The sequence below is a fragment of the Haliaeetus albicilla genome, chromosome 6 (genome assembly GCF_947461875.1).
Source record: "Haliaeetus albicilla chromosome 6, bHalAlb1.1, whole genome shotgun sequence".
NCBI classification, from domain to species: domain Eukaryota; kingdom Metazoa; phylum Chordata; class Aves; order Accipitriformes; family Accipitridae; genus Haliaeetus; species Haliaeetus albicilla.
Genome location: NC_091488.1, coordinates 16,563,077 through 16,577,362, shown reverse-complemented (window position 1 = coordinate 16,577,362; position 14,286 = coordinate 16,563,077). Strand labels below are relative to the sequence as shown.

General features: G+C 36.6%; 1 protein-coding gene across 9 annotated transcripts in view; it reads left to right on the top strand.

The window, feature by feature from the left end:
- ITSN1 (intersectin 1) overlaps positions 1-14,286 on the top strand; it is a 146,347-nt gene that overhangs the window by 31,057 nt on the left and 101,004 nt on the right. For 8 of the 9 annotated variants that reach the window (XM_069785191.1, XM_069785190.1, XM_069785186.1 and 5 more), the window contains exons 2-4: positions 2,411-2,470; positions 6,847-6,939; positions 8,925-8,988. In XM_069785191.1, the coding sequence (XP_069641292.1) occupies positions 2,443-2,470; positions 6,847-6,939; positions 8,925-8,988 (185 nt within the window). In that variant the 5' untranslated portion in view covers positions 2,411-2,442. The remainder of the gene's footprint in view (positions 1-2,410; positions 2,471-6,846; positions 6,940-8,924; positions 8,989-14,286) is intronic. The other variant, XM_069785192.1, reaches the window with a different exon arrangement.

Here is a 14,286-nt window from a genome sequence, read left to right as displayed (position 1 = left end):
GAAAAAGTAAAACTCGCAGGTTGAGATAAAGACAGTTTAATAGGACAGAAAGAAAGAAAATAATAATGATGATAATAATAATAAAATGACAATAATAATAATAAAAATAATTGGAATATACAAAACGAATGACATACAATGCAATTGCTCACCATTCGCTGACCCATGCCCAGTTGGTTCCCAAGCAGTGATGCGGCCCCCCCTCCCTGAGCCAACACCCTCCAGTTTATGTACTGGCCATGATGTCACATGGTATGGAATATCCCTTTGGCCGGTTTGGGTCAGCTGTCCTGGCTGTGTCCTCTCTGAACTTCTTGTGCCCCTCCAGCCTTCTTGCTGGTTGGGCATGAGAAGCTGAAAAAAACTCAACTTAGTATAAACACTACTGAACAGCAATTGAAAGCATCAGTGTGTTATCAACATTATTCCCATCCTAAATCCAAGACATAACACTATACCAGCTACTAGAAAGAAAATTAACTCTCTCCCAGCAAAACCAGGACAACTACCAATTCCTTCGGAGTACTAGTAATCTGTAGAGGAGTATCTTCCCTTAAGTGGCTAAACACTTTCAATTCTTTTATGTGCTCTTCTGTCCCGGTATTTAAAAATATTTAACTTTTATTAGCTTGCAAAAAAATCCCAAACCAAAACAACAAAACAAACCGAACACCACCACCATCTCTCCCCAACCCACCCTCTAGTTCTCCTTTTCAAGTCTGTTGTCGTCCCATTGCTGCCCCAAGTGATTTTCCTGTCCTTCTGCATACTCTGGAAAACTGAAGTAGGAAGAGCATTTGTGCTCTGCTGGTCTCTCTCCTGTTATCTTTTTAACACTCAAGTGTAAAAACTGCCTGTGCTGTAAGATTCAATAGTACATGTGTGGAAGTTCAGAGAACTAACCTCCCCCACCCCCCAGCATTTGCTTGCTGTTTTAAAAAATAGAAACATAATAGAGGTACTGCCTGCAACAGAGTACAATAAGAAAACATAAGCAAAGGTTAAAGTGCTGATCATCTAGCACTTAAGAAATGCTTTTGAAAGAGCCATACTGCTAAATTAGCTTATTCTGAAAACACTGTATCAGTATGAATGTGATTTTAAACTTTTGAGATAATGCTTGCTGTGCATGAAATTAGTTTCGACTGTGTTACCTGGCATTTGGAAGAAGGTTTCTGAGTCATGTACCACACTTTGTTGCTCTGCCAAATTATGAGAAAAAAATGTCAGTATTTTTTTCATAGTTCTCTAAATTACAACTGATGGGGAGACTGGCTTACAAAAGTGCTGTGGGTTTTTCTGCAGTGACATCTGTGGAGTGTATATATAGTAGGTTCCCAAGTTGGAAGCCAGAAGAGTATGTGGGAAGTGTGAAAGGGGGATGGGGGCAAACAAGAAATTCAGACAAAAGGAAATTGTTGATGCAAGTTAATGCCTTTTCTTAGTGATATTGATAAATTTCTGCTGCTGTTCAAGCAGTCTAAATTATTCTCCTTCTGATTCTGTTTCCTTTTGCTTTTCTCCTGTTGCCTGGAAAACATGAGTGGAATCTAGTAGGACAAGAGGCTGCTTTTTCATTGTTTTGTGGCTCTGTTGCTAGCTATTGTCCTCTTGGCTCAGGCAGTTCATGTCAGTCTTTGTGCGAAGTAAGAAAAATGTTTGTCCTTTTTTCTGTAAAGATTAAATTTCTAGACTGTGTGGATTGCTTTTATTTGAAAAGCAAGCAGTGCTAACGTAAGAGTATCTCCCACTGACTAACGTATTTTTGCTTGCGATGTCACCTTTAGCACTTTTTTCATTCGGATGTGCTTATTAAATTTGTGGGCTAGTTTGGGGGTAAAGCAGTATTGCAATATAGTTTCATTTTTTAATGTACTTTGTTTAAAACAAAGGAACTCATAAGTGAGACAGTACATTTAATGAATTTTTCTGTTGGGAGTAAAAAACCAGATTGCTGACAATGTTGTATGTTTTCAGGAGTGGGAAATAGCGCCAATTTTGCTCTTAAGTAGGAGCAGAGCTCTAACACCCGGTAAAGTAATGTAACCTTGAGCAGTGTCACTGAGATCTTTTTGTTGTTGCTGGCTTACCTCTGTTCTTTACTACATCACTGATTATTTATAAATGAAGATTGTTTTTGAGGACATTCTTGAAACAACTGAAATGTAGCTATTTGCTAGTATGAAAATGCGGTCATGGATGCATAGGGTAGTGCAAAAAATGAGACATTTAGTTCTCTTGTAAGTAACAGTTCTTACAGGTAGTATTTATATGATCCTACTTCTTCATTGCCTTTATTTTTGCTGTACTAAGTAATTATAAGGTGGTACAGAAAATATACTGAAAATGGAAGACACTGTAACTGATTATTTGTTGGTGTGGTTTTGTTTTTTTTTCTTTTCTTTTTCAGGCATCTATTAACAAGCTAAAAGTGACAGAACCATGGCTCAGTTTCCAACACCTTTTGGGGGTAAGTTGTTTATAGTGTATTCTGAACTATTCTTATATGCAAAAACTGCATAAATCTGTTGCTTTCCGAGTATGCTCTGTATGGAAGTGCTTATGGGTAGTGTATCTTTCTGAGATAATAGTTTATCTGATTTGTGATGTTTTTGCAGACCATTAGAGAACACACATGAAATTTTGCAGGGACATCTCAGAAGAGTCAAACAGAAAAGCTGTGCTTTATCCCTTTTTTGTGCATTGATCGATTACAGTCCTACAGTTTGTAACTGTAGGGCAGATCCAGGCCATTCAGCCACTGGCAGTAGAGCATAGCCTCATTCTGTGCTAGTTGTGGCTAAGAAGTGGATATGCTTTTTCTTTGAGGATTCCTGGACTTTTTCATTGCTAAAAAGCACAGCAGATGCCTTTGGACCCTATCACTTGAAATTTCTTTTCCTTATTGTGCCATAACCCATGTTTAGATTAGAACAAAGGTGCTGCATTTTTTAGCTTTCCATTTGTAACAGGGGAAAGTATAGCATCTTGAACTTCAGCCTTCTTGAAAGATCCAGAAAGGGCCCTGGTAGTGCAATAGAGACATTACTTTTTGCTATTCACATGAAATACATTTTTGAGCCCAGTTTTGCAACTGATCTGAAGAAAGATAAAGATAAATTTCAGTGCTGAGACCTAGTAACTAGTTTGGTTGCACTTAAATGTTGCATCTGTTAAGGGCTTTTCTCTGGAGATGCAGATATGATTCTTGTTGTGTGCATATGTATGTTTGTGTATACATATATACACATAAATATGCATACACACATACACAAAAAAGTGTGTGTGTGTATGTATATAAATATATATGGCAATCTAGTTTTTGGGATTGGATATAGCTAGGAAATAAATTTGTATCTAGTGTTAGTGTTTCACTGGGAGACTTCAGGAAACATGCATGTTATTCAGAGTATGCTGTTAGAGAAACCCAGTTCTTGTTAAACACAATTGAATGGATGCAATCTCTGCCAGTCTGAAAAAGTCCGTGAAGCACAACAGAAGCATCTCTTTGCATGTGGTAGCTAGAACAAACGTATAATTGGAAAAAGCCATTCATGGCCTAAGTTATGTTGAAGTCCAGCCCTCTGAGATTAATTCTTGTTTGGTACCAGGCTTTCTCCGTTTGGGAGTTAAACTGGCTACCAAAAGCTTTGATCAAATAAAATCACTGGACAGTTTCATGTAGGATACCCTTTCAGGTTGTGTAAAAAGTTGTGAATAGCTTCATTTCGCTGTGATTTTCACAGTCAAAGAAAAGTCCTGATGTGAAAGAAATCTGCTTGTTCAAATTGAAGTATTTCCCTTTGTTTAGAGTTAGGGCTGTGCTTTGCAAGCACCCATATTTAAACATGTACATACATTCTTAATGGGAATCTTGTCTTCAAAGCATTCTCCTCTGCCATCTTCAGAGAGTTCTTATTGCATTACAGATGGATAGCAGCTTTATTTTTTTGACTTTATATATTACTGTTTGATCTTGCATCTGTTGTCCAGGATCCTGTTAACTCTGGTACATGGCTTTAGGAAGGAAGGAATTCACTATTTCTTCTCAAACAACTTTTCTCATCTGACTGCTCTACAAAGAGGAAGTTGAAATAAGCATGTGGCTAATGTAGTTTCCAGAGCGTCTTTAATTTGTAATGTGGTGTGAGAGAAGTTTGTATATGATATTCATACTTGAACCAAGTCTACTGAGTAGCATCATACCTCCTTTTAGAAGAATGACAGCAAAAGTCTAAGACTGTTGTAAGAAGAAACAAATGGTGTAAAGAAATTCCAATTTTTATGGGGAAATTTGTCATCCTTTTGAGAATGCAACAGTTTTTGTTATCTGTAGTCACCAAACAAGATGCAGAGGAGAAGATTTATGCAGTCTCCCATTTTGGGAGAGCCCTCACTCCAGATGTGCAGTATCTGGTATCCCTCTGCTTGTGAATACCTATAATGATGGTTTTGTTTTTATTTCACTTCCTTTCTTTTTAAAGAATCTTTCAAGCCAGCTTGGAAAATGGGTATGGAAAGAGCACAGCACGCAACATGTAAATTGGGGTGACTCATTGATATTCCAGGACACGGCCCATTTTAAGGATGACTCATTTAAAAAAAAAAAAAAAAAAAAAAGGCATGGTAGGATTTTTATAATTGTTGGGAAGAATGTGGTATGCTCAACCTTCTGTCAGTTTGTCCAGAAGAAAATGCCCATTTCATATATCAGAGCCCACTGCTTCACTTTTGCAGATGAGGTGATTGCTAAGCCATGAAGAAGAAAAGATGGTTAGAGGGCTTGCTGCTGCATTCAAGAATAGCTTGCTTATGAGTCAATTTTGTGGTTTGGTGACTGCCTCCTTTGTATCCAAATATATTGAAAAGCCCCACAACCTCTGTGTTGGCATACAGGATCTGAAGCCATGAATGATGTCTTGGTGCTGGGTAAGATCCTGCTTCCTGCCCTCCCGTAGGTCTTATTGCTTCCTCAAATAACAAAAGATGGAAACGAGGCAATGCCAGAGATGCCATTCATACTTTTCTGACTGAAGAGGCTACTAGGCTTGCTTGGTTTAACATTGGCTTTTTTGATGTTCATATCCCACAAAGGAGATCTACTGTTTTGATACCAACCAGATCTCCATCTGGAAGAGTAAATGTGACGATCATTTGTTCTAGTTACAGGGACTCCAGAGGAAAAAATTAACAGATTTTATTTTAAAGTAGTTAATAGAATAATTTTTAGTTACCTTATGCCATAAGAGTTTTTAGTTCTGTATTTTACTGCCTTCTTTGTGGAAGGATAGGAAGAGCTGTTTTGTTGTTGTTGTGGCTTTGGTTGTTTATTTTTTCTTGGTACTGGAGTCATGCATACCTCAAATTGAGAGAGAGCAACCCAGGGAATCATTGCAAATTTCATGTTGGTTTGTTTGTTTGGTTTTTTTCTCCCCACATTATATTCAAGAAATCCTGCCTCTTTGTGTAAGCTACCACATCCAGCCTTAGGATCTTAGACTGGAGTAGTCATGTTTCCAATACAGGGATATGTTCATCTGCTCCTAGTTGGCCTAGACTAGTTGGCCTAGTCTGCATATTGGTCATAAAGTCTTAACACCATTCCTTTCCTCCTGTCAGGAGTGCATGAGAAGATCGGGGAGATAACTGCTTACCTTGGACTATTGTGTTTTGGGATGTCCATGTCTGAAGAAGGGCCCTGTTTCATCCCCACAGGGAGCACTGCTATGAAATCTGTTTACAGTGCCTCTGTGAGCTTAATCACTAAAATTCTGGGATTTTTTGACTAATCTTAAAATGTCCTTTCTTTGAATTAGGTATTATTAGCCTGTCTGCTTCTAGAAATACATAAGCTACCTGAAACTGGGATGATGATTTTTTACCGAGAATGTAGCTTTTCTTTCATTAACGAAATCTACCATTTAAAGGAATGTTTTTCTTCCTCTTGTCCATTTCCTTTTCTCTCCAAAGTAAATTTTGACACATGAAAGTAGATTTTAAAAAGCAGAAATTCAGGAGGCAGGAAATTCTCATGTTCTTTATAACTGCTGAGTCTGATTCTGCCTCAGCCTACAAGCCGTTTGAAATACTTACTGTAAATGTTTGTGGACCTTATTACCTGAGAATTTAGTGCTGATACAGAATGAATGCTAGATCTCCTCTTTATTTTTTTGCAAGTATACATTTTATCTTCTAATATTATTTCAATAAAACAGTAATTCCATTAACTTAGATGCCTTCATATCATTACATTCCTATACAGTAGGAATTACAGGAAAGTGCACCAGCACAATGTACTTCTACAGATGTTGAAATCATGATTTTTACTGATTAAAAATTGTTGAGACAAATCTGAAACCCAGTGTTAGAGAGTTCATTGGAGGTCTTAAGTAGAAGTTGAGATATGTTTGCTCTGAGTACAAATAATCTGAAGGATGAAAGTGAAACATCTGCAAGAGGAGAGAGAGGAGAGGAACTGCTGCAAAAATGGAGGTAGAACTGGAGAAACCATTGTGGAAGCATGGCACTGTAGAAGGGTAGCAAATCTCAACATAAACTAAATACCTGCAATTTATGAGTGTGGTGTAAAGAATCTGGTCTCTGTAACATATTCATACTTAGATTTCTCATTCTCAGAAGAGAGCACGCTTTCCTGTGCTATTGTTGCCCGTGAAAAATGTTTACTATCTGGTTGAACTGCACTTTTCCTAGTCAAGTAAGGAGAGTTCTTCTCTTATAATAGTACAAAACCGCAGTATGATATGATAAAATTATACTCAGAAATAAAAATAGTGTAGTTTTTGGATAATGTTTCTTAATTTTATTTCTCCATTTCTTTTGAACTAGGCAACCTGGATATCTGGGCTATTACTGTGGAGGAGAGAGCTAAACATGATCAACAGTTCCATAGTCTGAAACCAACATCTGGATTTATCACTGGTAATGAAATAGTTTTCACTTCTAATTTCATTTAACTAAATCTTAACTAAGGAGCTGAAATATATGCAGAGTTGCATGGGAGACATTTGGGTATAGGAATTTTAAAAATCGAACAGATCTTACTCATTTATATGCCTTGCCACATCAGCCCCATCCTTTCTGATATTTTTCTGGTATTTACTAGCTATATACCTGGTTTATGCCACCGGATTTTTCTGTAAGTAGGATTAAAACTATTTATAACTCCAGCTGTAAAAAGCAGTTCTATTGTGTAGAGCCAGCTGATACTTACAAACTGTAGAGTTAGAATTCAGGATGTGGAATTACCCTGATGCCTCGTGCTTTTAATGTGCTCAGTAAATTAACTCACTGTCCTGAGTCTTGCTGAGATAGAGTTAACTTTCTTCATAGCAGTCTGTATGGTGCTGTGTTTCGGACTGTGGCTATGGCTGAACAGTGCTTGCAAAGCCTCAAGGCTTTCACTATTTCTTACGCTGCATGCCCCTAGCGAGTAAGCTGGCAGTGAGCAAGAAGTTGGGAAGGGGACACAGGGGGGACAGCTGACCCTAACTGACTAAAGAGTTATCCCATACCACCATGCTCAACAAAAACTGGGGGGGCAGGGAGGCTGTTATCTTCCAAGGTAGCCATTGCTCAGAGACTGAGCTTGAGGAAGGTGGTGAGTGATTACCTTTGCATCACTTGGATTTTTTTTTCTACTCTTTCACTTATTAAACCATCTTTATCACAACCAGTGAGTTTTCTCACTTTTGCTTTCCCTATTCTCTTCCCCACCCTGATGCGGGGGAGGAGAGTGAGTGAGTGACTGGGTGCTTAGTTTCTGCCTGGGGTCAACCCACCATGCTAGCATACTAATAGATTAAGAAGTCTGTTTAAATAAAGATGTATCAATTTAACTGAAATCTGTTTCAGAAACTGGTTATTTAAACTAGTGAAAACAGCGTGGATGACTTCTTTAAAAAATCTAAATGGCAAAATTGATTTAAGTTGTGGGAAGCAAAGCTGCAAGTAAAGGAATTGCACTGACCTACTAAATTTTCATTGAACACCACCAATTTGCTTTGATTTTAAAGGCAATACTTTTTTGTTAGCTTGTTTTGTTGCATTTAATTTTCTTTAGTGCTATCTAAACTCTGATGCTCAATTGAAATGTAAGGTATAGAAGTATTTTACCTTTCTTGCTGTCTGATCCATCAAGAGGATTTCCAGAGTGTGAAATCAGAGTCAGATTCTTTGCAAAGTCTCATCACAGCCATACATGCCTCCAAGTATACAATTTGATTGTTTCTGCTCCAGTTATATGGCAGATACGGTACAAAATACTACTGTTTTTATTGACCTCCTTTGATATTTAGTGCTCTTTCTAGTCTGTTTACAACTTTCTTTTACAAGCCACAACACTTCCAAGTGCCTAATCCTTTTGTAGTTGTTTTGCTATCCTTACTTTTAATGGGTAGTTGGAAAATGACTTTGAAATATACCATGGCTTTGTTTAATAGTGGCTTATCAGGTTCACATCAGGGTAAAGACCCCTTTATTTAGTTTATGCTAGCTGACTGACATTGTACTTCCAAAAAATCTAAGAGTTTATATTGATACATACTTTCCCGGAAGAAAAAATTTTTTTGTTTTCACAAGGCATATGATTCCAGCAAAGAGAGCCATTAACACAGATTAGGGACTGTGAACCATGAGTTTCCCATTGCCCTAAATGTTTATACCTGGTTGACTTCATGTGGTGCTGACTGTTGCAGACTTAAAACGTATGTACTTGTTGGAAATATCTGGTAGTTTTGCAAGTGACAAAATAAGTTTAAATCTCATACTCTGTTATGTATGTGTAGCATTAAGTATTTATGGTTTTACTGTTGCTTCTGTTTTAGATATTTTTGACTCATGATTTCCTCTTTCCTCTTACAGGTATTTTTAGCATTTTCTGAAATGATGTCCTATTTATTTTATAGGTGATCAAGCTAGAAACTTTTTTTTTCAGTCTGGGTTACCTCAACCGGTATTAGCACAGATATGGTGAGTATATGGGAGGGGATGGGAGAATTGCACTTACATCACAGAGTGAAGTTTACTGGTACGGACTTGGACAGTAACTATATTTCACAGTTTAAAATCACTGATTTACTTCAGTATGTTTTCCAGAAGTCTACAAGGCAAATATGCTTTGCAGTATGTTTTAGCTGAGTTTTTAAGTTACTAGTTCAGTTATTGGAAGTAGGCATCCTTCTACAAATGGCATTTTTGAAGTTGATGGTTTGCAGTCCTCATTTCAAATTACTAAATGCTTTCAACTTTATTAAAAATGTACTAATACAATCACTAAGCACAGTAATTAGTATTAAAAATCTTCTAATGGGAAAGCCTGTGCAAGACTTGCAGAAGTTGTTACAAAAATTAAGACTGACATAGACTATTTCCGTTGTAGTTGGAGATACAGCTTGAAAACTTGAAATTGTTACTATTCCTTGGTGAGTTTAGACAGATCAAAATCTCCATTGCTGTATATTACACACCACAAACATTTCTACAATCTGCCACTTTCTTCATGCAGGATTGCAGTTGTTCTGCTCCAAATGGTATGACCCTGTCAGACTCAGACATGCTAACTTGCATAGATTATTCATAATTTACATTAATTATATTACTACTAAAACTTTTTTTGGTGCTAGACAGAGTGAAATAATACTGTTTTTCATTCTAGATTGGAAAAATGCAGCAGAGGGATGGATAACTTTTGACAAATGTTAACTTTTCCTCTGTTGTTAACTGAAAGAGAGAGTAGTTTAGTGCAGTTATGAAAACTTTTTGTTGTAGTAAAGGACTTCTAAAGTCAGAATCTTGCTCCAACTGGAAAAAGAAGAGAACTTGCAAGAAAAACAATTGCTTTGGAAATATGCGTGCCTAAAAGAGGGGCTGGGTTTACATGGCTTTTAAATAAATAGCTTATTTTCTTTTCAAATTATCCTTATCTTACAAATATCGGATCTGGTCTGGTTATCTTATTTGCTGAAGACTCAGTGAGAGTTCATATGTCCCTTTGGAACTTCTCTTGCCTCTTAATTAAACGAGGAAAGAAGTTTTGTCTTAAACAAGACATCCCTTCTCCAAAAATGTTCCGTAGGCATTAGCTTTAAATAGGTGTTAATGGAACTAAACAGTTGTAAATAATCTGACTAAAAATCTCTTCCTCTCTGAATTATTCAGTTTTTCAGCCTCTTGAGAGGGAGAGAATCATTCCACTAGTTCTGTAGTTGTCATAGAGACAAGACCTGAACATGCACATTTTTTTAAATAAAGCTGAACTGAAACTTACTCATGCTGCCTTTATAAATCATAAAAAAGCATGTAGACATCCCTTTCTCACGTGTCTCCTTTTTTTGATCATCTCTGAATTAAGAGAAGTAAATATTTAAGTAAAGATCTAAATCACTTGTATATATTTCCAGTTGAAATTAGAATAACCAAGTAGAAAAATAGTCACATAGTGGTAGTAAGACCCCTTAAAAAAAAAAAAAAGAAAGGAAAACTCGCTTCTTTTCCCACAACTCAAATGATTTAACTCTTTTGATCTATCAGTGAATGTTTGTTTGTAACCTACCACAGATTACAGCTGTCCCACAGAAACAATAGAAGTTAGACTGTTTAGTGGCAAGAAGTCCTTTGCAGCCTGCAAAGGACGTCACAATATGCTCAAGACTGCATTGAAAAATTTGAATCATTGTTTGTCTTAGCTCCCAGGGGTAAGATCTCAAAGTGGCACACTTGCTTTGTGGATTAATAGCAATACTCTGATGTTGTCTATCTAAGTCACTGTTGACATTGATATAGATCCGTGAGTACTTTAATAGAGGGGGGAGTTCTGGAGTAATAAGCCCAGAATTTCTGAGAGATGTGAGCTGCATAAAATTTCTTTTCTATCAGTATTCTTTATTTCTTGTATAGATGGAATTTGGGGTTTTTTTAGATAGCATTTGATTATTAGAGGGTGAGAAGGGGAGGTACGACAGTCTTTAAGGAAGGAAGGTTGTTATTCTGAATTAGAGCCACTTGTAAAACTCTTCGAATTAATTTTCTGATCCTAGAAATATGGAATTGTATGTGTTTTGGAAGTGTTTTCCTATTCTTAATGAGTCTACTTATTTTGAATACAGTTGATCATATTAATCTGCAAGATAGGAGCCTAACATTTGTTTCATGAAGGATTACCTACAGCTGTATGTAGACAAGCTTATGCTAATACAAAGTTTCATCTGTTTTGTTGGCTATGGAAATTCTTTTATAGAAAAACACAACTGGGAAAGGAACTGCAGGGGGGGATTGGCCTAATGAGTGATTGGCCATACTGCTTTCAGAGCTCTCTGCAGAAAAAGCAAGCCCTCTACCTCTTCGAGTTTCCAAACATACTATCTCATAAGTGAGAGAATTTTGTCTGCATAAATAAGCAGTATAAGGATTTTCACCGTCTTGTATATTAATTTTAATTAAAATTGAATGGCTGTTCTTGTATTACAAAAAAGTAATTTTCATTAGAACTTCAAGAAATGCTAGCTAGCTAGCTGAAGTACTGGTTAAATGTCTTCTGCCTCAAGAGCTGCTTTGAGAATATTCTGCATTGGTTTAATTGCTTTCTAAGATGAGACTCTAAGGAGTAAACTTATCTTAATTTCTGCTATTAATCAAAGCTTTCCCAGAATTCATGTTCCTTAAAAATAGTAGCTCCATGGTTTTTAGCATTGAGAATTCCTGTGTCCCTTCCACTCATCATTCATTCAAGAAAAAAGAAGTCTCTGGGACCTCAGTGGAGCAAATTAGTGGAATTATTATGGTCTGTCACGACAACTTCTTTACTGTTCTACCCTTACAAGCTTTGGAGTCTGCCAAGCTGGTAATCTATTAAGAAGCCTCTAAGTAGGCTTTGCATTGAGACTGCAATGGCTCGGAAGATAACTGTTTTTAAGTAGGCAATAATCTGGCTTTCTTCTAAAGCCCTTATGAATGGTGGCCTCAAAAAGCATCTTCTGTGTAGCCTGTCTCTCTGGAATTAAATGAGAACTAAAATAATCAATGCCATCTGTTTTTCATGCATTTAGAGTTACTTATTTTTTCAGGACAGACTAAAGCCATTGGTTGACTTACCTATTTCTGACATATACTTCTCTCACAGCCTTCTTAAATTTGTGTCCAAGCGTGGGAATGAAAGGTTATGGGTGCCAATTCTGTGAGTTGTAACTCTTACTATACATGCATTGATTAAGTGACTGATGCTAAAGACCTAATTTCGCCTCTCTAATTATGTCTGAGTTTTATAATGCAATATGGGCTTGTATAATCTAATATGGGAATGTAAAACTAAATAAATTCAGATTTTTTGAACTGCAAGGAAATTTCCTTGTTTTAACACTCTGTGCTATTTTCAGGGAGATAGATGTTTTGTAGGCTAATCGTAAGCCTATTTGACAGAAGAAACTGTATGCTCAGTTTCTGCATCTTATAAATTCAAAAATAATCAAGTTGCCTTTGCATTCTGCAGTATAGAGGAGAGAAAGGAGGAAGAAAAGATCTGTAGGGGAAGAATTTTGTTAGCACCTGAAACCTAGCATTGTGATGAAGCCCACTGCAGCTGTTCTCGTTAGAAAACCCCTGTTATAAACACAGGCCTGTTCTATAAAATATGATAAATATTTAGTCAATGTTTAATCCATTTACTGCTCTGCACTGGTTCCGGCCAGACCTTAAATGAAACAAATTTAAGGACACTACATTCTTCCAAATTTCATTAGAAGCAGAAGAGTGAACTTAGGTAGTGTTTACTGTCAGCCACTTACTGCATTTAAGATGATGTTTATTCAAAAGAAGTACTGTAATCTAACAGCATGACACTAGGTTCAGTAATTAGAAATGAAAATTTGTCCTATTTTTGCACTAAAGATTTTGTCAGACAAAAGCTGTTTTTTGTTAGCATGCTGTAAAAATGTGTATAAATTCTATAGTGTGTACATAATTTTTCTCACTGAAATTTGTGCTGTTAATTTAAATAACAAACCCATTGACATAAATGAGTTGAACAGAAGGTCAGACATTAAATTAAAAGCTACTGATGATTATGTGAATAGTAGTTCAATTAAAGCAATGAGACTGGTGCACATCAAAGTTTCTTATTACTGGACAATTAATATTTTCTCATGTAGAATGCAAAGACTTTCTGTGTTCTAGCAGTACACTCTAAATAGTGCCTAGAGAATCAAGGTCACCGACAGTGTGATATTTACTCTTATGCCATTTGCACGGCCATGCGTATAACAGGTTGAGGGGCTTTGCCTGTGCTTTAGTAATGGAAAGGCTTAAATTTTATAAATCAAAGTATTTGCAGGTATAGAAGCCACTTAGGTTGTACAAATAAGACTATTATAAATAGAACTTGTGTAATTACTTTGCTTAAATGCAAAGATGTAAGGAAAATTGTGACTATTTGAGCTGTTGGTGCCAGTTGGTCACTGTGGAGCTGACTGACTTCTCCGTATGTTGAGGAATGCGTTTTCTTTGTGAGGACCACCGACTGCTTGGAGTGCAGTCAAAAATCTGCTAGAATAGTTTATTCAGATCAATTTCTCTAGCTTTGTTCCTATGCACATCCTCAGCATGTTAGCTATATAAGCCTGTTTTTTACTGCCCGTTTCCTCTGGGCATCTGACAGAAGAACGGCTAAGCAAGTATTGAACTAAACGTTCATTAAAAACTCCACACATTGTCCTTGTTGAATATTTTTGAATTTTCTTTAGTTGCCTTAAAAAAGGTGTAGTGTCTGCTTGTAAGCATCAATTAAATGAAGGTAATTATCTGCTCCTGGTTTCCATTGTTCTTAATACTCTAATTTTCTAATGAGGCTTTCTTACCTGTGGTATTCATTCACTGTAGGTTGGTTTACTCTCTAGTGCAAAACTCAGAAAAGGGAGCACTTCAGAAAATACATTTGGCCATTAAGTTTCTGACATTCTAACATTGCAAATATATTTTGGGTTTGTAAGACTTGCAGCATGTGTTTCTCCTAAGTGAGACTTTTAGAAATCTAAAATCACTGTTTATAGGTGGTGACTAATGGATGTTATGTGAACTGTTTTGTTTATAAAAACTAAAAGGTGTATGAAGAAGAAAATGAAAATGTGCTGAGTAATACTGTTACTTGTAAGCCTAAGTGATGATTTTGGGCAGAAAATTTCTACAGCGTATGGTGGGTCACTTCCATGCTGTTGTTGAAAAATAGAGTGGATATTCTTAATTGTCATAGTTAAACTATGAATTCCTTCAAAATGAATT